This window comes from Clupea harengus, chromosome 11 (assembly GCF_900700415.2).
Source record: "Clupea harengus chromosome 11, Ch_v2.0.2, whole genome shotgun sequence".
In the NCBI taxonomy this organism is placed as follows: Eukaryota; Metazoa; Chordata; class Actinopteri; order Clupeiformes; family Clupeidae; genus Clupea; species Clupea harengus.
Genome location: NC_045162.1, coordinates 3,263,142 through 3,287,739, shown reverse-complemented (window position 1 = coordinate 3,287,739; position 24,598 = coordinate 3,263,142). Strand labels below are relative to the sequence as shown.

At 38.8% G+C, this 24,598-nt stretch overlaps 1 protein-coding gene and 1 long non-coding RNA gene across 5 annotated transcripts; both read left to right on the top strand.

Annotated features, from left to right (window-relative positions):
- Positions 1-1,190: 1,190 nt before the first annotated feature.
- On the top strand, positions 1,191-17,573 carry LOC105899696 (meprin A subunit beta-like). Of its 4 annotated transcripts, XM_042709024.1 has the most exons (15): positions 1,191-1,252; positions 1,359-1,377; positions 1,775-1,807; positions 1,978-2,009; positions 2,320-2,328; positions 2,464-2,542; positions 2,629-2,746; positions 2,834-3,009; positions 3,435-3,653; positions 4,199-4,354; positions 4,637-4,861; positions 5,063-5,234; positions 16,178-16,458; positions 16,747-16,953; positions 17,050-17,573. In XM_042709024.1, the coding sequence occupies exons 1-15, from the start codon at positions 1,196-1,198 to the stop codon at positions 17,154-17,156; spliced, it is 1,890 nt and encodes a 629-aa protein (XP_042564958.1). In that variant the 5' UTR covers positions 1,191-1,195; the 3' UTR covers positions 17,157-17,573. The 4 variants fall into 4 exon arrangements, with proteins under 4 accessions (XP_042564958.1, XP_042564959.1, XP_042564960.1 ...); XM_042709025.1 differs by lacking the exons at positions 1,191-1,252; positions 1,359-1,377; positions 1,775-1,807; ... (7 more) ...; positions 4,637-4,861; positions 5,063-5,234 and adding exons at positions 11,238-11,335; positions 11,669-11,730; positions 11,956-11,974; ... (6 more) ...; positions 15,064-15,219; positions 15,494-15,712 and having other exon boundaries at positions 16,006-16,458; XM_042709026.1 differs by lacking the exons at positions 1,191-1,252; positions 1,359-1,377; positions 1,775-1,807; ... (7 more) ...; positions 4,637-4,861; positions 5,063-5,234 and adding exons at positions 11,260-11,335; positions 11,669-11,730; positions 12,102-12,140; ... (5 more) ...; positions 15,064-15,219; positions 15,494-15,712 and having other exon boundaries at positions 16,006-16,458.
- On the top strand, positions 8,668-10,310 carry LOC116222441. The gene is made up of 2 exons (XR_004164654.1): positions 8,668-8,730; positions 9,829-10,310. It is a non-coding gene; the product is annotated as an uncharacterized LOC116222441 (long non-coding RNA).
- Positions 17,574-24,598: the final 7,025 nt, after the last annotated feature.

Here is a 24,598-nt window from a genome sequence, read left to right as displayed (position 1 = left end):
CTGTAGTCTAGGCGTTCTTTAATATTGTGGGTGTCCTACTGAAGAGAACACAATAACAACAAAATCAGTTTAGCTTGCCGGACATTCCTGCCAATTCTACCGACTAGGCTACTCTGCTCTGCTCTGCTCTGCTCTGCTCAGCTCAGCTCCGCTCCACTCCTCTCCACTCTACTCTACTCTACTCTACTCTACTCTGCTCTACTCTACTCTACTCTACTCTACTCTACTCTGCTCAATAGGGCCTGACCTTGCAGACAAGCCCCACGAGCAGAAAAATGTAGCAGGCTTCACATGTACAAAACACACACACACACACACACACACACACACACACACGCACACACGCACACACGCGCACACGCGCACACACGCACACACGCACACACGCACACACGTACACAAACACACACACTTTCAACCACATCCTGTACTGTAGTGCCAAGTTTCTTATCCTCTGATCTTCTGTCATCTCTTGATGACAAAAAAACAAACAGTTAATATGCTTGTGATCATATAGAATTAATTCTCCTAATGAATTAGATTAGAGCAGTTTTAACAGTAGCACTCACCACTGCTCTGACCTATTTTTTTTGTCAAGCTACAAAGATGTCCGTGTCAACCGTGAATCTCAGGTGTTCATTTTAAAACCACTTTCTGCAGAAGGAGGCGTGTGTGCTTTCTCATCACCCCTGGAAACCCACAGGCCTATTCTGTGTTTTCCAACGGAAATTCTATGAAAACCACAGGTGTTCTTCTTAATAACACAAACACTTTGAAATCTTAACTCAGTGCTCACTTTTTGTATTTTGCTCTCCTGAAATAATGAATCAAAGGCCTACTTCTGTTTTTTAGTTGAATGTATAAATGTTACGCTAAGACATATTGAGCCATTCACTTATGTCTTTTCACCCAACTGTGGCTAAACTGTTGTTGAACCACAACATACTTCCGGTTTTAGGTTTCTATAGAGCATTTCCCATAATCACCCTGATAACTTCCTGGAGATATGATTAAGGTCAGACGTTTCACAAAGCCTCTTCTGCACTGCTCTCCTGACTCTTCACCTAGGTACATCCAAAGAAGGTATGCATTTTCAGTTGTTCCATTACCAACAATACTACACATTAATAGATATATAGCATAATTTAAATTTCAAGCTCTTATACACAGAAATGTGATTCTATGTCTAGGCAAAATGCATCCCTGTGTTTTTCTCTTGGTGAGCTTGGCGTGTGGGTTGGCTTCATCACTGGTATGTCTACCCAAATAATTAAGCAAAGCTTTTTTTACCACTAAGTATGTGAATGTGAGTTTTTTGTATTTGTTTGCAACATTAACCCATACCTTTTTGTGTTTAGCCTCATCCAATAGTTAAAGGTAAGTTTAAAAAAAAATACTAATAAAACAGTTAGTTTCCCTTCAAAATGTCTCCACTGAAAAAAAACAACGCCAAAAAAGCACATGCTCTTTTCAGAACATGGAGTTAACGTTGATATTTATAGAACGAACACCGATGTGTATGGTTATAACCACACACCTACTGTGACAATGTGACGTCTCCATTCCATTACATTCCATTACAATATATTAACATACACACACAAAAAAATTACCTTTTGGGTCACTATGAGTAAGTCTGTCTGTCTTTCTTTTAGTGTGTTCTTGAATGTATTAAATTCTTTCGCAAAAAGTTAAAAATGTCAAATTGAAATGAAATATCAAAATTAGCTTCTCCTGTCATTTACTCTCATATAATTTTCCTTCTTTGACACAGATGAAGACATTGACATTACAGAGATAAATAAAGGTAAGCGCCAGTTAACTGGAATGATCAATAGCACTAAAAGCCTCAATGATCAGTAACACACTAAAAGACTAAATGATCATTAACACTAAAATACTAAATGATTAGTAACACTAAAAAACAAAATGTAAATTAATATCCAGAAGTAACAGTCTGACTAAATATATCTACAGGCTTGGACCTATTTGAAGGGGACATCAAGGTGGTGAGTTGGCATTTTATTTTGATAGAATATTATCAGGGTAGTTTTCTATCACATTGCTTTCTAATACAATAAATTTGCAGTGTTACATGTAAACAGTTACAGTTACTGTACATTTAAATTTGACCCCTGACTGTAATCCTGTACTTTCTATGGGGAAAGAAGCTTAGGCATTAGCTGTGCAAAACTATTGAATTTTTACCCAAACTATAACTTATATCCATGATCAATTTAAGCCTCTGAGTCTCTGAGGTTTTTTATTCATTTTCTTCTTATCATTTTGCATGACTCTCCATTGCCCATGCTTTCATAGGCAGCCAAGGTAAGGGACCTTGTCAGTCCTTCGATGCCCTTTGATGCACTGGGTTATTGTCATTGTTATTGGTTTGTCTTTGTAATATAGTAGCTCAAGAGAGGATGTAGATTCATGAAATTCATTGATGTCTGCTTGTTTTAGACCAGGAGGAGGAGGTCCATTCGCAGTGAACCGCACCGTTGGCCCCTACCCATCCCCTATTATTTGGACTGGAGTCTGGGTAAGAACAAGTCTTACAGAGTGATAATAATCAACATCCTTTTCTTTGAACTGCGTTGAGTAAATTCTTTATTTGTGTTACCTTAGATATAAATGCAAAAGGAGTCATCTTGAGAGCTTTGGATCAGTTCAGGCTGAAGACATGCATTGACTTCAGGCCCCGCCGTTGGGGAGAGCAACATATTGCACTCAAGAAGGACACAGGGTTGGACTCAGTTTGCAATGAATGGATTTGTTTTCAATGTTGATAATGAAATGTTCAGTTGTAAGCACAAGTGTTTTCATTTTGTAGATGTTGGTCCCACGTTGGAAAAGAAAAGTGGAAGCAGGATCTGTCCATTGGCCCTAACTGTGACACTGTGGCTACAGTGGAACATGAGCTCATGCATGCTCTGGGCTTCTGGCATGAGCAGTCCAGATATGACCGGGACAATTATATCACAATCAACTGGGAGAACATTGAAGCAGGTCTCTATTTTCTTTCTTAAAAACTTACCAAGATGATATACTATATATATTGTATATTGAATATTGAGGTTCACACATATGTGTGCACATATATTTATTCCTGCACTTCTTGCACTCTCCACTTCTTCTTTGCACCATTGTGCAAATTCACAGCTCCTGTATATACTTTCTTAAACTTCTTAGACCATCCTACTGTTTGTTTTAGATTGTGTTTGTTTTGTATTGTGTTGTAATGTATATTTTGTGTTAGCACACTGAGAGTCACTTGTTTGTCCTTGTTTGTGCAAACTTACTTGGCCAATAAAACCTGATTCTGATGATTCTGATGTGCTGTGTAACGGGTTGCATATAAGGATTTAGTATGTTCTGTTTTATTGTCATGTTGTGTGAAGTGTCACTGCATTGAAGCCACTGTACGCCTCTAGGGAAGGAGCATAATTTCAAAATCAGAACGAACGATACCAACAGCACCATGGACACCCCATACGACTACTTCTCTGTTATGCACTACTCCAAAGATGCCTTCACTAATGGAAATGGATCAACCATCATTACAAAACTACCTGAGTTCCAGGATGTGATTGGACAGCGACTGGATATGAGCCACTATGATGTAGAAGAGCTCAACAAGTTCTATGGATGCAGTAAGTATCCATATATTGGTTGCTGACAATGAAACTCAACACCTAAAACAATCAGGTAATTAAATGTATGTATCAAATTTAAAATGACCCCTTTTCATCTTTAGAGTTACAACATTTTGAACTATTGTTAAAGTATGTTATTGTAGCCGGCCAGTGAGGTTTTATAACATCCTCAAATTCATTTTGATGGAGAATGTTAAACTATGTGAGAGGAAGATTAGTCTTGTATAGCCAGACTCAGTGAGGCCCTCTAGTGTCTCAACTTAGAATCTCAATAGGTTCCAGCCAATTATATCTTCTGCCTTCTGTCAACTCATATGCCTACTGGATCCAGGAGCCCTCAAAAGTAGGATCAATTTACTGCATTGCAGATAAACGTGAGAGAACTGAAAGGATGAGTTTGTGCCTGGAAGTGCCAAAGAGACGTTTGTTTATGAATATGTTCCATATGAAAAATCTATTTAAAATGAAAATGTCTAAAAGGTTTTCTCTTAAACCACTGTTTGAGCATTTCATGTGAAACTGAAAATGTTGCAAATTGACAGATGAATCCATCTCCTTCCTGGACCACTGCAGCTTTGACGATGAGAGCCTGTGTGAGATGAGTGTCTGCTCCAGAAGATCACGAGGGTGGAGGAGAGTGAGCCGAGCTAAAAGAGGTCCCCACTCAGACCACACCTACCTGGGCACTGGCTCTCAAGGTGAGGTTTAGATTTTGACTTGGTTGGTATGTGTGATCTCCTCCAGAGGACATGGATGTGGACTTTTCTTGTTTTCATAAAAAAACATGAGAAAGGCGCAGAACAGTTCAACTATTGTATTCATTTTTGCATTGTTGATGTGTGAAATTGTTGAGAATAATATTATATTGCAACACAGCTACACTACAACAATCAACACAATACAGCAAGGAATGATTTACTGTTCCTGTCATTAGAATGTAGCTACTGGGCCTTGTAGTTTTTGCTGTTCATTTTTTCCAGGCACAGGCTTCTTCATGCACTTCAGCACCAAGAGAGGCACCGTGGGAGACTCCGCCAGATTGCAGACCAGGAGGATGACCCCCAGAAGAAGCTGCAAGATCCAGTGCCTTGAGTTCTTCTACTACCACAGTGGGAGTTGGTCTGACCAGCTCAACATCTGGATAAGAGAGTTCGACGATGTGGATGACATCATAGGAACTCGCAGACTCATGAGTCAGATACAAGGTACTTAGGTCTGGATAACAATCAATCCTTTTAAGTCAAACACCTAAACGCCTTATAGAGTTCGTAATGAAATCACAAATGCAGTACTTGTCTTTGCTCTTGAGAACCAAACTGTAACGTACATGTATTATTTGACCATTATTGTGCATTAAGAAGTTTTCTGCGAATCCTTGAGTCCCCAGAAATCCATTGTTTCTTCAGGTTCCCCAGCTGATTACTGGAAGCTCCACCATGTTCCTCTGAACGCCACTAAGACCTTCCAGGTGGAGTTTGAGGCCCGCAAAGGAGCAGGGGCCTCCAGCGGTGGCTTCTCTGTGGACGACATCAACCTGTCAGAGACCGAATGCCCCCATCACACATGGCAGATCAGGAACTTTGAGGAAAAGTTAAACACAAGTCCCAATAACACTTATCTCCTCAGCCCAAAATACTACTCTGCCGATGGGTATAGGTATCAGGTAATGGTTCGACTGAACAAGGACTATTTTGGAGTCTTTGTCCGCCTCGTTTCAGGGATCAATGATGACTGGTTGCAATGGCCGTGTCCATGGAGACAGGTTACCTTTACACTACTGGACCAGAACCCTCACATCCAGAGGCGCATGTCCCAACAAAGAAGTCTAACAACAAGTACTGAATTGTCTCTTCGTGGTGAGGTTTTAAAATATGCCTATCATACCATACTAATCCAGTCACATTTCCTTAAAATTCTTTAGGTTTGTTTGTTTACAGAAAAAGTTTTCTTTGTCTCTCCCCAATAAATGCAGAATGCTTTCAAAACCCACGCATATGGGGAAGTCTTCAAAATGTCTCTTGGACATCATATGTTAATAAAGGGTATGGTTATGGTTCCTTCATGCCTGCTGCAAAACTTACATCCAGGGAGTTCCTTAAAGGAGGTGACATCTTCTTACTCATCACTATGCAAGGTGGGTGACCTGTGACCCCTGATGTAGGCTACCATAATCCTGGGCCATAATCCACTAATATTAAATATGTAAAAAGTGCAAATTCATGAAATAATCACTAGGGATGGGAATCCCAGTGGACCGATTCCTTGGACCAAAGTCCTTTTCGATTCCGCTATCAATACTTAAAAAAAAAATGCCGGTATCGATGTAACTGCTGTTTATGTCACGTGCATGCAGCTTTGTTTTGTTTTAGACTGCAGCCAACATGGCGGCTAGGTAGGTGTTCAAAAGTGTGGTTATATTTCATGCAAAAAGATGACCACAGGGCCACTTGCAATGCTTGCAAAACGTCTCTTTCGTCAAAGGGGGGAAAAACTACCATTACTCCGAAACATTTGTCCATACTGCATGCAATAACTTTGCAGGAATGTCTCGTTTTTGAGCGCTACTGAATCTCAACCAAGCAACAGCAGCGCAGCTAACATTAGCGCTTCATGTGTTAATGTCGAAGGTAAACTCTGTTAGTGCCATTTGTTTCATTGTGTAAACCAGCTTTCACTATTTGTTTATTTACGTTTTATTTTTAGTTCAAGGTGAATACACGTTAAAAAAAAACTGCACTGTAATTAGCATGTGGGTCATTCCACGCCAAACGGGACAATTAAAGGAAAATTCCCCACTCGACCATCTCAGATTTGGCTGAAATAATTCACGGTTCTTCATACACTTCTTAATATGAATAGTCCCACATATTAGCTCTCTACTCCCAATAGTTTTGTCACAATAGGATGTTTTAGGGGGGAGGGGGTGCCAATACTTAAGACGCTTTTTGAGCAGCGTTTTGTGAAGAGCCATTTTCAAATTGCTATTACTAGAAAAGTATTTATTTAAGACTTCCAAGGGTGTGGCTTGGCTATATCATAGTATTCGGGGTGCTTAAATTTGCACGGAAATAGCATCGTCATAGGATCTTTGAAGGACTGTGGAAAGCTCAATGTTAAAGCTGGAGACTTGATATTATACACAGACCTTCCTATGTATGCTTCGTATGTTGTATTAAAAAACTGTCCTTATGTGATGAATGGGCTGGAAGATATTAAAGCTTGAAAATGAATGAAAACCCATTTTGTGCCATTTTTGGCATGCTATAGCAAAAAAATGACAGCATTTACCAACATGAAACAATTTTTTTTGGAAAGATTAGATATTTGTTCTTAACATATCAAAAATTTTTGATGGTGTTCTGCCTCATTTTCTCAAAATATATTTTTGAAAATATGGGATTTTTGTACACGCCCAGCATTCAATGGCCTATGGAAGCATATTCAAATGGTAGCAAAAGGTAAGTTTATGACACATTTATTATTTATTTGTGTTAACAATGATTGTTGGGGGCAACAACTTTATGGTAGGGGGGTCCCCCCCCCCCATCCCCCCCGGGATCTCCGCCTATGCTACTAACTGATGAGAACTCTCTCAGTATAGCTTGTTGTGAAGTGAATTAAATACACATTTAGCCCAACAGAAAAAGTGAATTAACTTGAAGCAGGTTTGGAAGTGCCACGGTCATATACATAGGTATGCAGATGTATCATATCACAGTAGAGCCAGTATACTCCATTCCACCCCCATTTTTTAATTGTTAGAGTACCTCTGCTTGGACTCAGTGACTCTGCAGCCTTCTGCTGATCAATCTGCGGTTTGTCTTTACCATGTGTTTTTATGTTTTTATATTTCTGCCTGTTTGCCTTTGATCCCTGCCTGCCCGTTTCTGGTTGTTGGACTGTTCACTTATCTCTGCTCCTGTTTCTCCATTTGACCCTGTCCTGCTCTGGGTTTACTCCTTTGGGCAGTTACCTGCTCTGTCAACCTTTTTGTTGGACTCTTTCCCTGTTTTGATCAACAGCAGTGTCGAGCCCTGTTTTTGTGTTTTCCTGTGAGCTTTCTTTTTGAGATTCTTTTTGGCCACTGTTGAGCTGAGCCATTCTCTGCCTAAATAAATAATTTGATCTTAATCTGCTTTTGGGTCCGAATCTCAATTCAAACCTGACACTAAGCAGAGTGCAGATCCAGTCATTGACTAGTTTCATTGAGTCTACAGATGAAATACTGGTAATCATTTATTCTTTTGTTTGCAGACATTTATCTTCTGCGTTACCTGAGCAACCTCTCTTGTCCCAGCATGAAAGGGAAGACCTTCTCTGTGTCTCCTCTGCAGCAAACTGATGATGATGGACCCTGTGGAACACAGTAAGATCCCATACCAAACAAAAGCCATTATTAGCTTTTCATAAACATAACGATGAACCAGTAGTCAACTGGTTACAGAAAGCTTCCATCTAGTGGTCACACGCAACTGGGTTTTTTGACCTGTAAATTATGAGCACTTTTAAAAACATTCTTTCTAAAAGAAACCAGTCCAAGCATTCTACCTCTGATACAGTACATACTGTTTGAACAACAGTGTAGTGAGTGTATGACCAAGTTTATGAATTAAAGAGGGATATGGTTGAAAGATTATTGAAGATAAAGATCTTTAAAACCTTTAATGAAGGCACATGACCTGACTTCCAACATTATATCTGTAAACTTATCCAGGCCCTCCAGTACCCCAACCTTAATGTCAACAACCTCCACTCCCACCACAACAACATCAACAACCTCCACTCCCACCACAGCAACATCAACAACCTCCACTCCCACCACGGCAACCTCCACTCCTACCACAACAACATCAACAACCTCCACTCCCACCACGGCAACCTACACTCCCACCACAACAACATCAACAACCTACACTCCCACCACAACAACATCAAGAACCTCCACTCCCACCACAGCAACATCAAGAACGACTGCCTCAACAACCTACACTCCCACCACAACAACATCAAGAAAGACTGCCTCATCAACCTACACTTCCACCACAACATCAAGAACGACTGCCTCAACTCTCAGGTGAATTAATTAAACTACATTCTCTCCTAATAGACCTGTGATACACTGGTGACTTCAGTGTTCAGAATATTACAATTCTGCATCTACATATTTAAAATCTCAGTTATGCCTACAGCTGTATATTATGTCTTAAAATGTATTACACCATTAAGTTTTGTTTTATAACTACAGGTCTTATAGAGTCACCATGCAGACCACCACCAGTACCAGTGGGGAAAGCACCTCGATCGATTCTCTCAATGCATCTCTCTCAACCATCAGGTAGAGTGATGTCATCTGAACAATATTCTGTTATTACACTCAAGTGTTTACCCCTGTTACACCTTCACAGAAACATTACAAATCAGTTGTGTTCTGTTCTGTTCATCTCCTCAGAGCTGGTAATGTCAGCACTACAGATAGTCCTCCAGTGACCCCACCTGACAGGTAAAGTAATGAATGTTGAATGAATGAATGAATGGATGAATGAATGAATGTAGTTTTAATGTATATCCAAAATATACTCGACAATGGTGTGATATTTTACTTCTGAAGAAGGTGTAAGGTAATACTACTTCAGTATAAGCCAAAGGAATGCAGTTGTGATCCACATATAGTTACATGTGACCACTAACGTCCTTATTAAGCACATGTAAGCACACACAGGTACGTATGTATGTACGTACGTACATACATACATACATACATACATACATACATACATACATACATACATACATACATACATACATACATACATACATACATACATACATACATACACACACACTCACAGAGGATGAGACCAAAGGCAGTCTGTGTACGATATTGTTTCTCTGATATATGTTTGAGTAGTTGTGTGTGCGTAAGATCATTTATAAACAGGACACTGACCTAAACTCACTTCTTGTGAGTTTCAATGTCGCTGTTTTCCTTGATCACTGTATATTTAAACTGTGGCTTTATTTGTCAAACATCTGGCACAGCATGTATAGTGGCTGCTGGACTGTTGAATCTTGGACACAAACGTTTCCTAAATTGTAACATCTGATGAACTTGGAATTAGTCTTTCTGTGGACATAGCAATTAACCTTGTGTGTTCTTAATTCTTTCCCACAGGTGTGACAACATTTTTTCAGTCACGTGCTACAAGATAGAGATCTCCCCAGGGGCCCTGGTGTTGGTCACACTGCTTGTCTTTATTTGGGGGATGCTGTGTAAACCATGTTGCTGTAAGAAGAAGCGCAGTGTCCCATCTGCTGAAAACATGGTTTTTATGCAGATGCAAGAGAACTAGATACAGAGTCTGCAGAATCTCTCTTACCTGTATGTCATATGCACATCTGCAGGATCTCTCTTACCTGTACAGTATGTCATATGCACATCTGCAGAATCTCTCTTACCTGTATGTCATATGCACATCTGCAGAATCTCTCTTACCTGTATCTCATATGCACATCTGCAGAATCTCTTACCTGTATGTCATATGCACATCTGCAGAATCTCTCTTACCTGTATGTCATATGCACATCTGCAGAACACATTATGCTACTGGAATTATTCTTTCTAAAACCGAAATAAAACTTTTCTTCTGTTTGCAACAGGTTGTGCAGTCATGTTTAAAAAAGCTGAGGATGAACTGACTAACAGGAGGGGATTCCACTGTGATAATATAGGTTGAAGAGAAATTATATTGCCTTTAATGTTTCATATTTCTATCTATTCAGATCACATTTTTAAAGTTAAGAAAATGTGTATACGGTTGAAGAGAAAGAATTTAAACAATTATTCTATTCAGACAAAAATTGTACAGTTAAGATAATGTGTATACCACTAATATATATTAAATATGCATAAATACTGTACATGAGAGAGGATGAATTCACCTCAAAGAAGGAACAGAGGCTACTGCAATTTGTTCAGAAAATGTTTTACAATTAATGAATTGCAATTAATGTGTTAGAATTGGGCTCAAGTTTCTTGATTCAGGTTTGAGCATTGGGATGCATGGAAGGCTGACCAAAGTAGGTGCTAACAATACATAATAAATAAATACATAAAAACAATAAATATCAGAACAAATCCCCCCAATAAAAGATTATTTCCACCAAAAAACAGGTTGCTATTGACCACTTACTTTGTGGAAAAAGAGAATCACAATGAAAGCTTTACATTCAAAAGTGAGAACATCTCCCTGTCCTCTGCATGCCACTGTGTTCCTCTCGGCTTCCTTCCGCCAAATTCTTCTTGTGAGAGGATACATTTGAGAGGATACTCCTTTTGTGAGAACACACACACACAAACACACACACACATGTGCACATGCACACACACACACACACACACACACACACACACACACACACTTGTGTCTTTCAAACTGATACTAAAACAGAGCATTTTGAACCGGCTGTTCTTTCTCCTAAGCACACACAAACCAGTGCAAGTACACAGTGTGCATGCTGGCCATCTGTTACCTGAATTGGAAACATCAGTGACTGTTGCCAATCCCCAAGGTAATCATAAAAGACTGCAGTGGCTCATTGCTCACAATTGTGGACCAGTTTCTTTCCTGAACCTCGGCAGAGATAGAGTCACAGACGTTCAAGGAATCAGCATAACTAAGGTAAGTTCAAAAAGGGAGCATCAATTCTCAGTTGTTATTCAGGTTTTTAACACTCAAACCTAATTCAAACTTTATATCACAGTTTATGAGGTTGAGGAATGCTTTTGCATAATAAGCCCTAGACGGGATATGAGCATGGCAGTGTTCGGTCCCGCTCATGTTCCATCACAGTGCAGTCACTGTCACGTTTGTTATCATTCACGTTTTGCTCATAGAGTTACTCGCTGTAGAATATGTTGGTAATTGTTTGTTTTGTCTGCGCTAAAAAAAAGCAATATCAGTGCACTAAATGAATGAATGGAGGAACTGAAAGGACTGTGTTTCTGTACCCAGGCAAGATGCACCTGCTCATTCTCCTTTCCATCACCATGGGGTTGTGGGGAGCGCTATCTCTGGTGAGTTTGTAATCACCCTGGGGTTGAGGGGAGCGCTATCTCTGGTGAGTTTGTAATCACCCTGGGGTTGTGGGGAGTGCTATCTCTGGTGAGTTTGTACAGTTCAAAGTGCAAAGACAGTTTGTGCCTGAGTACTAGCAAAGCAAAATTAGAGTTGTAAATTATTTTCTTGACAATTAACTAATTTACTTTTAACGTCTGTACAAATCTGCCATCTGCCTTCAGCCTCTGCCTACTGTAGTTGGTGAGTAAACAAAATCACTAGAGGTATATACACTGTACCACCTATTTAGTGTTAATACGCTGAAACATGATGCAATTCAATAATTTGCCATTTTTATGGGCATTTTCATTGCTGCTTTCATGTCCAGTGATCCACAACTTGCTGGACATAAACGAAATCAACAAAGGTGAGAATGTTAAAGTAATAGGATTTGTTACTGAAAACACGCTCAGACCTACAGCATACTCACACAGCATACTCACACAGCATACTCATACAGCATACTCATACAGCATACTCATACAGCATACTCACACGCTCAGACCTACAGCATACTCATACAGCATACTCATACAGCATACTCATACAGCATACTCATACAGCATACTCACACGCTAAGACCTACAGCATACTCATACAGCATTCTCATACAGCATACTCATACGCTCAGACCTACAGCATACTCTGAATACAGAAATGTGTATCATCTCATAATGAAAAACAAATAATTAAATAATTATCACATACACTGTCTGTCCCTTCCCTCTGTCTTAGATTTGGATCTGACTGAAGGGGATATAGTGGAAGTAAGGATCTCTTTCATGTATCATATACCTGTAACTGTTTTGAAATATGAGTCATAATTACACTCTTCCATAGCAGAATTGTCACTGGGTAATAACCCCCAGAGAACTCTCTTAAAACCCAACATAATTATTTGAAGAGTTGCTCCGAAGGAAGGTGTCGTCCTCTACACCCATAGATGTCACCTTGGTTGAGTCATGTCATGACTGTTACACGTTATGTGGTTTTCAGGAGGACCAGAGGAGTTCTATTGCAGGCGGAGATCAGTGGAGTTCCTCTGTGCTGTATCAGCTGGATGCTAATCTCGGTAAGTTAAGTAACATCATGGAATGGATTGCAAAGATTGAAAATCGGTTATGTTGTTATAGGTTATATAGGTTGTTGGATGTTTTGTAGCAAAACCTAAGACAAATGTGAATATGTAACGTTAACATAGATTAACCAGCTCCAAGGCATTGAAACATTATAAATATACTGACAACACTCCGGAAGACAAGGCAGGAGAAAATACACAGCATTATGGTAACATGGCATTGAATTTAGCTGTATTTACAGTATATTGCATTTAAATGATGTCTTGGAATTTGTCTGTTCACGGTCCAGATATGAATGCCAAAGGAGTTATTCTGAGAGCCTTCGAACAATTCAGGCTGAAAACATGTGTTGACTTCAGACCAAGAAGAAGTGAATCTCAGTTCATCTCAGTTGAAAAGCACCAAGGGTATGACTACCTGTTTTGGGTGAAGTTCTTGAAACTCTGACGTATTCATGTGTGTGCGTCTGTGTTTTTGACTAGATGCATTTTTGTGATCCTCTGTGTTTTAGCTGCTGGTCTTATGTTGGGAAAAAATCAACGGGACAGACTCTGTCCATTGGCACTTACTGTGACCACATTGCTGTTGTGGAGCATGAGTTTCTGCATGCCCTGGGCTTCCTGCATGAACAGTCTAGATATGACAGGGAGGATTACATCACAATCAACTGGGACAACATTCGTCAAGGTCTTGCTTGCTTTCAAGGTCTTCTGTGTTGGTTTTCTTTACTGAATTAGGAACAAATAACCTCTTCTGCTCAACCAGCCTCCTGAATGAGCATGTGGATGTGCATTTAGTCTTGAGCAAATGTAGTGTATGGGGTCAAATGTTTGGATTTTGGTTTGAGTAGTGTCAAGCTATAGAAACAGAGACATGTCATTGAAGAAAAGCTCTTGAAATTGTAATCTTCGTGATGATGTTTTCATGCACTCTCCTCTAAAAGGGGTTTTTGATTTTGTTTGTATGTTTTTTGTTTGTCGCTGGTGGCGATGATGCCAATCCACTCACATATTCTGTAATTACAGGTAATGTCAGGTTGATACATTAAGTTCTTTTGAAATTCTCTTTAGGGATGGATTATAATTTTGACAAATATGGCAAGGCAATAACCAGCACCATGGGAACCCCATATGATTACTGGTCTGTAATGCACTCCAGCAAGACTGCCTTCAGCAACAACAACGGATCATCTATTGCCACAAAGGACCCAAGGTTTGAAGATGTTATTGGCCAACATCTGGAGATGAGCTTTTATGATGCACTGGAGCTCAACAGACGTTATGATTGCAGTAAGTTGCAACAATGTCAGCAAAAAGTGCCACCATGTTTTGATCTATGGAGATACTATCTTTTGACAATATTTGCAAGATTATATCCTATTTTCTCAGGTACTTGGAGATTTGTCCTTGATGCTGGACACATAATGCCACTGATAGTGCCATGCTTCTGAAGCTTATTAGAGGATTACTTACTTCTAGAGGCATCTAATATTTCGCATCAGAAATACACATAATGTTACAAACCACTAATCTGTATGATCAAGAAAATACCTTCTCTATGACCACTGAGAATGATTAGGAATGGATTTGCAGACTGGTCTGTTTCTCTCCTCAAAGAAAACTCACGGGAAAATGTTTTTTTAGACAGATAAGCTCCTACATTATGTGTCAATTCCATCGTACGTGTCTAGTTTCTAAATACAGTCATACTGTTTGGATTTTCTCCATATGTTAGGTGAAAATTCACCCTAGTTACCTTAGGACTCCGGAGCTGCATATAAGTATATTTATTAGACAAACAACAATTGCAATCGGGCTCACTCCCAGCACAAGGCTGAAAGTGAAGCAATATTAAACACATCGCACAAGGTTTATATAGACAGAAGTTTAGCGTTCAGCAGGGATAACCACGTGGTGGATTTCTGAAGTCCGAGGCAAGGATGGAAGTTTTGCACAAGGTCGGAAGAAGCACAGTATGTCCCTTCTTATCACCTCTGGTCTAAACATGCTCTTGTACATATGCAGACTAAGTGGCACCTGATAATCTAAGTTACACACACACACACACACACACAGAAAAGCCATGTTCCTTCTTTCATAAGCACATGATTCATACAAGGAATATATTAATACAAGGCACTTAATTCATATATTCTTAAGTCATTAACAGTGCTTGGAAATTATCTCCATCACCATACTTTCTCCATCACAGATGAATCCATCTCCTTCCTGGACCACTGCAGCTTTGAAGATGAGAGCCTGTGTGATATGAGTGTCTGCTCCAGGAGTTCAGCTGGATGGCAGAGAGTGAGCCGAGCTGATGGAGGTCCCCACTCAGACCACACCTACCTGGGCACTGACTCTCAGGGTGAGATTTCTGTCCATGTGTACTGAAGAGAAGATGCACTGAAGTTCATTTGCTCTAATAAAATGATTACAGATGTTAGGGTAAAACAAATGGATTTGTGTAGAATCACATCAAAGAGATTCATTTAAAGCACATTTAGTAATTTAGCAGATGCAAAGCTACTCCCAATATTGCGCAGATTTATTTTATACAAGAGCTATGGGTTCCTTTCATACAGTACATATTATGCACAAAAACAAACGTGATTTTCTTCTTCTTTGAGTATTTTCTGTAGGTTCCTTCATGCATTTCAGCACCAATCACAGCTCAGAGGGAGATTCAGCCAGACTGACCACCAGGAGGATGACTCCTGGTAGACCATGCAAGGTCCAGTGCCTTCAGTTCTACTACTACCACAGTGGGAATGAAACGGACCAGCTCAACATCTGGATCAGAGAGTTTGAAAGTGAGGAGGACACAGAAGGAACCCGTAGGCTTATGGGCCACATTTCAGGTATTTTGGTTATTTTGGTCATTTCACAAGTGTTTACATTAGTCTCAGATGGCCATGGATATTTAATTCACACAAAATGTATGGAATTATTTGAACCAATATATTTTACAGACATTTTGAATATTGTTATGGTTGAAATGTTGTGTTGCCATTTGGATCACTTTATGTACTGTATATTCAAAAAATTGTTAAAGAAAGTTAATAAATAAATGTTGACAAAACACTGCTACTGTACCGCAGTATACATTAGACACGTATATAATGACACATCACAAACCAAAAACTTTCTCCAGGTTCCCCAGCTGATTACTGGCAGCTCCACCATGTTCCTCTGAATGCCACTAAGACCTTCCAGGTGGAGTTTGAGGCCCGCAAAGGAGCAGGGTCCTCCAGGGGTGGCTTCTCCGTGGACGACATCAACCTATCAGAGACCGAGTGCCCCCATCACACATGGCAGATCAGGAACTTTGAGGAGGCTCTAAAGAACAGTGTCCAAACCCCCTTCCTCTTCAGTCCAAAGTACTACTCTATTGATGGGTACAGGTTCCAGATAATGTTGCAAATGATGGAAGATCACTTTGGTGCCTTTGTCCGCCTGGTTTCTGGAACCAATGATGACAAACTGCAGTGGCCGTGTCCCTGGAGGCAGGTGACCATCCTGGCACTGGACCAGAATGCCCACATCCAGCATCGCATGTCCGGTCAGATCAGCCTGACCACAGACCCAACAGAGCTGGGACGAAAGGGTGATTACTCAATGCTCACAATCTCATGTTAAATACTGGAAACTAGGTGTTGTTCTGGCAGTGTACTTACGTAAGGTGTGAATAATACTGTAATTCTCCTCCAAGTGAATATTACATGTTGTTGACCTTAAACCTGACCCCTAAGTACCTTTCTTAACAAGTGCTATCTTGTTACTTGTTACACATCCTAACGGTGCTAATTCCACTGTTATCAGGCCTTAAGAGACATTATGTGTTATAATTAAGAGGCTTTCTGTGCTTTTTCTTTTCTTTGTGGAAAACAATCAGGATTTTTTTGGGACAACCCTCGTCACGTGGGAGCTTCAGATGAGACCCCTGAGAGAGACTATGCGACCCCTGAGAGAGACTATGCCACCCCCGAGAGAGACTATGTTACCGATGGCAGGGGCTATGGTCTCTTCATGACTCACAAGGAGCTCCGATCCAGAGAGTTCCTGAAGGGAGGCGACATGTTCTTCCTCATCAGCATGCATGGTAGGTGGTGTGCAAGGTCCTGTTCACAGGATTTAATCTGAGAGTAGTTTACATTGTTTGAACATTGATGATTGTTTGTTTTTCTTTTCTCTTTAGATATCTCATCTCTGGAACACAGTCAGTCCCTTCCATGTCCCAACATGCCACAGCAGACCTTCACTGCAGTCTCTCAGGATCCAGATCAAGGATGTCTATCTACTTAATAGCCAGAGCAATCTAAGCATGTTATTATCTTATTTTACAGCGACGTATGTATAAATATGTATCCCTAAATGATTGGCTTCTGTCACAGCCTCTGCAACACGCTCCTCTGTTCCTGCTCCAGTCCCTGCAGCAACTCCAGTCCTGGTTCCTGCTCCAGCACCATATGCTACTCTAGTCCGTTCATCCTCCCCAGTGTTTAGTATTTCCCTCCATGTTTAGTTCTCACCTGTAGCCTATGTATTAATTGGTTTTCTAGTTGAGTCCTGGACTTTTCCTTTGTCTTTATGTGTGATATTGTTTGTGAATAGCAAGACGCTACGTTACTGTGTACTCAAGTCCTGAGATCATTGCCTTGTTTGCCCATCGTGGCATTTTGATTTATCCAAGTAAAACACGCCTTGAGCGTTTGCATCCTACTCCTTGTGTCAAGTCTCCGTTTGTGACACTGGTCTTGGGTCCTTCATGTTCCCATGGTCATTAAGTCGTGATCCAAAATGTATAGAATTTCTTCCAAGCAAATTCATTATCTCAAAAATAGGCTAGTAAATACATGTTGGCCTACACAGTGTCATTGGGACTTTCCCTTAACATAAAGATATAAACATGAACATACTTTAATTGCTGCATTCAGAAGATATCAACTCCAATATCAGATAGCTAAGCTTTTCAATTACAATTTATTTTATTACACACTCAATCCATTGAGAACAATTCTTTGAGAACAATGAGTTGAGAATCGCTGCACTAAACTAGTGTAACCCCCGTCTCATCCTTATCAGTAGTCTTTATTTGACACTATGTGTCAAAAATGATTGATTAGGGGTAATAAATGTGTGATAAAGATGTCATAGATGATGGATCTGTATCCTGTCATCTGGTTGATATCTGATCAGCTGTCAATTCCTGACAGGTCCCCATTGTTCTCTGACAAGCCATTGTGCCCTGGTTTAACCATTTACATTTTACATTTATTCTTTTAGCCACTTAGCAGTCCTAAGCGACTTACAAGGATGTATACACATTTTACATTTACACTGATGGTACAATGCACATCAGGACCAGGGGGTTGCTCAAGGACACTTCGACAGGGGTTCGAACTAGCAACCTGGTGATTACTAAGCGAGTTCTCTACCCGGTGTACCACTGTCGGGAACCCCCACCCTATGTCCCAGGTGATGGGTCAGAACCATGGTAATGTGATGATGTCTGAGGGTTGCTTGATAGTAGGCAGGTATAGAGCCAGCGGGGGCTTGTATCAAAGGTTTGTGTCAACAGGTGTGAGCATTGGTTGATAGACCCCCCATGGGGGGTGAAACAATGGGGTCTGTCATAGATAACCAAGACCCCATTGATGTGTGAGTTTGTGAGTGCTGAGAAGAGTGGATGCCCCCCAAACTGTCATTAGTTGTCAGGCGCTCAAGCACACCTAAATCTTGTCAACCTGTGAGCTGTTATTCTTTCATTCTATTATAGAAAACTTTAACATGATATACACACAACCCACATGGTCTAATGGTAGTGATACCGGGGTAATTCAAAAGTAGTTTGAAAAGGCTGTTGATTAAGTCCAACCTTATTCAACATATATATATCAATGATTTGGCTACAGAGATTACAAGATCTGCGGCCCCAGGTCTTAAACTTCTAAATGAAGAAAAACTAACAAGGGCCCCTTCCAATTAACCTGGATAAGTCCAAAATCATGATATTCCAGAAAAGACACGCCATACTTAATAGTGTTTATAGGATCACAACTGGTAAACAAAAACTTGAACAGGTAAATAGATATTTTTATTTAGGATTAATGATTTCATCCACAGGCATTTTGACGGTGCAATAAGATATTTAACTGAAAAGGCAAGCACAACCTACTACATGCTAAGGAACACATCACAAAAAATATAACCATCCTATAAAACTCTGCTTACAAATTTTTTATTCATTACTGAAACCAATACTATGTTATGGGAGTGAAGTTTGAGCAGAGGGGGTTGACACCCCGAGGGCGAGAACCCTTAAACTATCTAGTCCAAAAAACAGGGGCTAAAAAAAAACAAAAAAAAAACAAAAAAAAAAAAAGATTCAAGCATTGCTTAAAAAAAAAAAAAAACAGTTAGAAGAAAGGAATAAAGAAAATGACATTAACTACGGGGTTTTTTTATCTTATGGAATTTAACTTTATTTAATTATTATTATTTAATTTTTTCCCCGTATAACTATTATTATTGTCATTATTGCTTAAGTGCTTTGGTAATGTTGTATTGTATAGTCAGGCCAATAAAGAGAGAGAGAGATGTACAGATATAGCGAGAATCAAAGAAATGCACTCCACTCTATATAAAAAACAACAACAAATTCAATAACTCATATTACAGCATGAAACAATACAAATCCTTTGTAATCAGCCAATGGAATGTCCAGGGGTTAAGATCATCAGCCTTTGGACTAAAAAGTAAAAACTCTGACTTATTTGATGAGTTCAAGGGGAGGGGGAGGGGAAGAGAGGGAGACTTACCAAGTGACTGTCCCGCCAGGCTATGGGGGAGCAAGAAAGCTCCCTGGAGTGACACAGGGAAGGACATCAGGGCTGGAATCCTTATCTGGTTAAAAGCTAATATACAAACTCTATTGAACTTGTTAGACAAGGTGAAAATTATGTATGGCTTAACCCAGTACCCCACTTACAAACCCAGGGAAATATCCTAATTGTAGGTGATCTGAATGCACACACAGCTGAAGAAGCACACAATTCTAACACAAATGGAGACAAATGCATGAATAACAAACTAACATCAGTCTTACTCTTCCATTAAGGAATAACTATGATAAAATAACAAAATAGAAATGGGGAAGAACGACTTACTGCAGCTCTGTTGGCCCACTGTCTGTACATAGTCAATGGTCGTCTAAGAGGGGACTCCTTTGGCCGCTACACCTACAGCTCCTCTTTGGGGCAGTAGCACAGCAGATTATGCAATAACATATTTGGACCCTTTCTCTCTCAGAGCATTCACAGTCAAGCAACAAACCCCTTTTTCAAAGCATAACCAGATCTGAATATACCTAAAAAGACTCCACTCTAACCAACCAGGCCCTAACCCTCCAGTAAATTATATAACATAACTCAATAAAGATGGGCGCAAAGCAGAATACCTGAATATCAGGAAGCAATGAGCAGCCAGGAAATTCAAGAACATTTAAATGTGTTCATGCCCCCATTCATATCTCAGCAGTAAAGAAGGAGTAAACATAGCCATAAAGCACATCTTGTGGCACAAACAATCAAACTTACCTTTCCAAAAACCAAACCTACCCCCAAAAAAAAAAAAAAAAAAAAAAAGGAATGCAAGAAAAATTGTTTGACTCAGAATATAAAAAACATTAGGAAAAAACAAGACAATTATCCACCCAAAAACACAGGCCTCCAGACAATCAGGACCTATGTATTCAGTATGGAGAGACACTCAAACAACATAAACAGACACTGAGAACCAGAAAGAGCACCACCTCAAAAATCAAAGTCAAACTAATTGAAGATACAATCAATTCAAACAGGCTTCTGGGACCACTGGAAGACCTTAAACAAAAATAATAATAATAATCTAGTGATTCAAGATGGAGATATATACTGTATATTAAACATTGCAAAGACTATATATCAAGAAACCTGCAACGCACCAAAACGAGACCAAATACAGGACAAATTGAACCCATTAGAAACAGTCATTAAGAACTATCAAAACCCATTAGATTACAAAATTACAGAAAAGAATTAGGCCAAAAACTGAAAAGCTAAAAATGTAGAAAAGACTGTGGCCCTGACGGCATTCTAAATGAGATGCTTAAACATGCAGACTATAAATTCAAATCAGACTATACATTCAAATCAGCCATTCTAAAACTTTTCAATTAAGGGCTTAGAACCGACCTCTTTCCTGAAGTATGGAATGAAGGACTGATAACCCCCATATTTAAAAGTTGAGACAAGACATATCCACAAAATTACAGGGGGGATCTGTATAAATTCATGTGTAGGAAAAGTCTTATGTAGCATCCTAAATTCATGAATCATAGACTTGATCACAGAACAACACTAAATTTAGAACTACACATCATAGCTTCACATTAAACACACTAGTTTGGCAATTAAGTCCACAAAAAAATAATGCAAAGATTTAGGCCTGTTTTGTGGATTTGTCAAAAGCCTTTGATTCAGGGCTGGCACAACGTCCTTTTCCTAAAATTACTTGAAAGTGGTATCGGAGGGAAAACATACGATTTTGATGAATTCCAATGGTACACTAACGGGGGAGTGCTCAATTAAAGTTTGGAACAAAGAAAATAGAATCTTCCTTGCAGAGATGGGAGTAAGACAGGGCTGTAAACTTGCACCTGGCCTCTCACTAAATGACTCCGAAATAAAATTTCTTCTCTTTTGCAGACGACTTGGTTTTGCTGCCCCCAACTTTTCAGAAAAATCCAGAGGTCAGGGCAAGAAATTCACCATTGGTACGTACACAAACACACAATTGAACACACTAAAAAATATTAAAATGGAAGGGGTAGAGTCTGCAGATGGCCTGGCAGGTGTTGGAATAATCATTGAAGGTGTTGAAGTGCTTCATGATCTTGACAACAGTGCAAATGTACTCGCCATTTGTCTGGCCTCATGTTCTCACTGGACTTGAGCTAATCCAACAACCTGAAGTACACATTTGAGGTTCCTCAAAAAACTTGTGATGGAACTAGATGGCAAACAAACTCTCAACAAAGGCCCAAAGTGCTAAAGAACAAACCATTTGAAGGAACATTTAGACAAGGGTTGTGCTCGCTGAGCAGCACACAGGGAACTTGGAGGGCCCGATTCCAGCCCAAATCGTCTGCCAGAAAACTGATTTTTGTATCTGCAAGTTGAACTGTTAGTGAAGACTAGATCAGATGTACTAAATGTTTAACAGAGTTTAAAATGTTAACAACAGGAAGAAAGAACAACATAAACTCGAAAAACACAAATGAGAAGTTTGAATGTATGTCAGGGGCAGAATAGGAGGTTAACAGTGTGAAATGGAGAGCCGAATATTGAGACTTGTAGCAAGGAGGCTGAGAGACATTTTGGTCACAACACCATAAATACGATTTCTAAGACTAGTTTTTTCCTGTGTGTATTCATTTTAGAAAACTCTATGCACTGATTTGTGTTCCCCCTATAATGCTGTAGGGGCAGGGATAAAAATATTATTTTGTAGTATTTTAACTTGACATTTGTTCACCCTATTCATGTAGATGGGGGTCATTTAAAAGAAAAATCTGTATGGTTTGTACAGTGTGTAGTAATTGTAAGGCTCAAAATATTCCAATCAGACATAGAACCAATCGCAATATGTGGCAGCAAACTTTTAGGTCCTCTGATGTACAAAGGATCGAAAATGGGGACAACAACCAGTTGAAACCTCGGTATGCAGAGTTTTGTAAAATTATACTCAAAGTACAAAGGAGTTCCCATAACAATGCATGCAGGGCTGAATTACGCCAATACCCTTTATCAAATAAAATTGAAAAATGATCCACCAAATTCTGGACACATATACAAGTGACCCCAACTCTTATTGTTTTAAAGCCCTTGATAGCCAAGAGATGAGCAAAAACAGCCCCCCTCTGCCATTAAGTGCTAAGACAAACTAACACAAGAAACAAACACAACCAAACTAAAGTGACTAACAACCAGCATTAGATCTATGCCATCCTTATTGAGACAATTTGGCCAAACCATATTGTGAACAAAGAAAGAAAAAATTACCTGACATATTGAACTGAAAAAAAAAAAAAAGACAAACAAACTTCAATGCTACACTAAAAAGTTGTTCAATGTAGTTAATATAGTTATGTCAACATTTTCCACATAACTGAGTTGTGTTCAAACTATTTTAATACTTTTATAACAGAGGATTTAACTAACTTTAGTAAGTCATTTCAATATTATCTGGTCAAGTTAACCTTAATTGATCAGGCAGTTGTTCAGCTACTAAACAGACATTCACTACACTAACCTAACTCACTAATGTAGTTCAAATGCATTTACTAACACCAACTGAAAAACTACTTGAACTTCCAACTTAACTGACTTTGATAAGCAGTACTTAAATAGTTTTCATTGTTGTAAAGCTAGTGAATTTATGTTGGACTCACTAAACCTATTTATGTCAACAATTTCCAGCCAATGTAGTTAAGTAAATTCAAATCACAAATACATTGATTCTATATTATTATTTATAACCACAATCACAAATATTTAAAACCACAAGCTTTGAACTTTTTTACCATAAAATCACTAATTGCAACAAGGTTAATAATACAAACGTGAGTAATACCTTAAAATTATTCATGCATTTTAAAAAAAACATTTTACAACATGTATAGTTTAAATGTATTTCCCTAAACCCTAAATATAAATGTTTTAGATTAACAAGTAAAAGAAAGACAAAAACTACCTGACATATTGAACTGAAACTACAAAAAAGACAAAAACAAACTTCAATGCTACACTAAAAAGTTGTTCAATGTAGTTAATATAGTTATGTCAACATTTTCCACATAACTGAGTTGTGTTCAAACTATTTTAATACTTTTATAACAGAGGATTTTAACTAACTTTAGTAAGTCAATTTCAATATTATCTGGTCAAGTTAACCTTAATTGATCAGGCAGTTGTTCAGCTAACTAAACAGACATTCACTACACTAACCTAACTCACTCATGTAGTTCAAATGCATTTACTAACACCAACTGAAAAACTACTTGAACTTCCAACTTAACTGACTTTGATAAGCAGTACTTAAATAGTTTTCATTGTTGTAAAGCTAGTGAATGTATGTTGGACTCACTAAACCTAGTTATGTCAACAATTTCCAGACAATGTAGTTAAGTAAATTCAAATCACAATACCTTGATTCTATATTATTATTTATAACCACAATCACAAATATTTAAAACCACAAGCTTTGAACTTTTTTTTTTTTTACCATAAAATCACTAATGGCAACAAGGTTAATAATACAAACGTGAGTAATACCTTAAAATCACTCATGCATATCAAAGAAACCATTTACAACATGTATAGTTTATATGTATTTCCCTAACCCTAAATATAAATGTTTAGATTAACAAGTAAAGAACAAGTGTTGCCATTAGTGATTTTATGGTAAAAAAAAAAAAGTTCAAAGCTTGTGGTTTTAAATATTTGTGATTGTGGTTATAAATAATAATATAGAATCAAGGTATTGTGATTTGAATTTACTTAACTACATTGTCTGGAAATTGTTGACATAACTAGGTTTAGTGAGTCCAACATAAATTCACTAGCTTTACAACAATGAAAACTATTTAAGTACTGCTTATCAAAGTCAGTTAAGTTGGAAGTTCAAGTAGTTTTTCAGTTGGTGTT

Bases quoted from the DNA above. Each gene is read 5' to 3' on its own strand.
- LOC105899696 (XM_042709024.1), top strand. From the start codon at position 1,196: ATGCATCCCTGTGTTTTTCTCTTGGTGAGCTTGGCGTGTGGGTTGGCT. The intron at 2,543-2,628 runs GTAAGAACAAGT...GTGTTACCTTAG, and splicing joins TTATTTGGACTGGAGTCTGG to ATATAAATGCAAAAGGAGTC. The intron at 16,459-16,746 runs GTGATTACTCAA...GAAAACAATCAG, and splicing joins AACAGAGCTGGGACGAAAGG to GATTTTTTTGGGACAACCCT.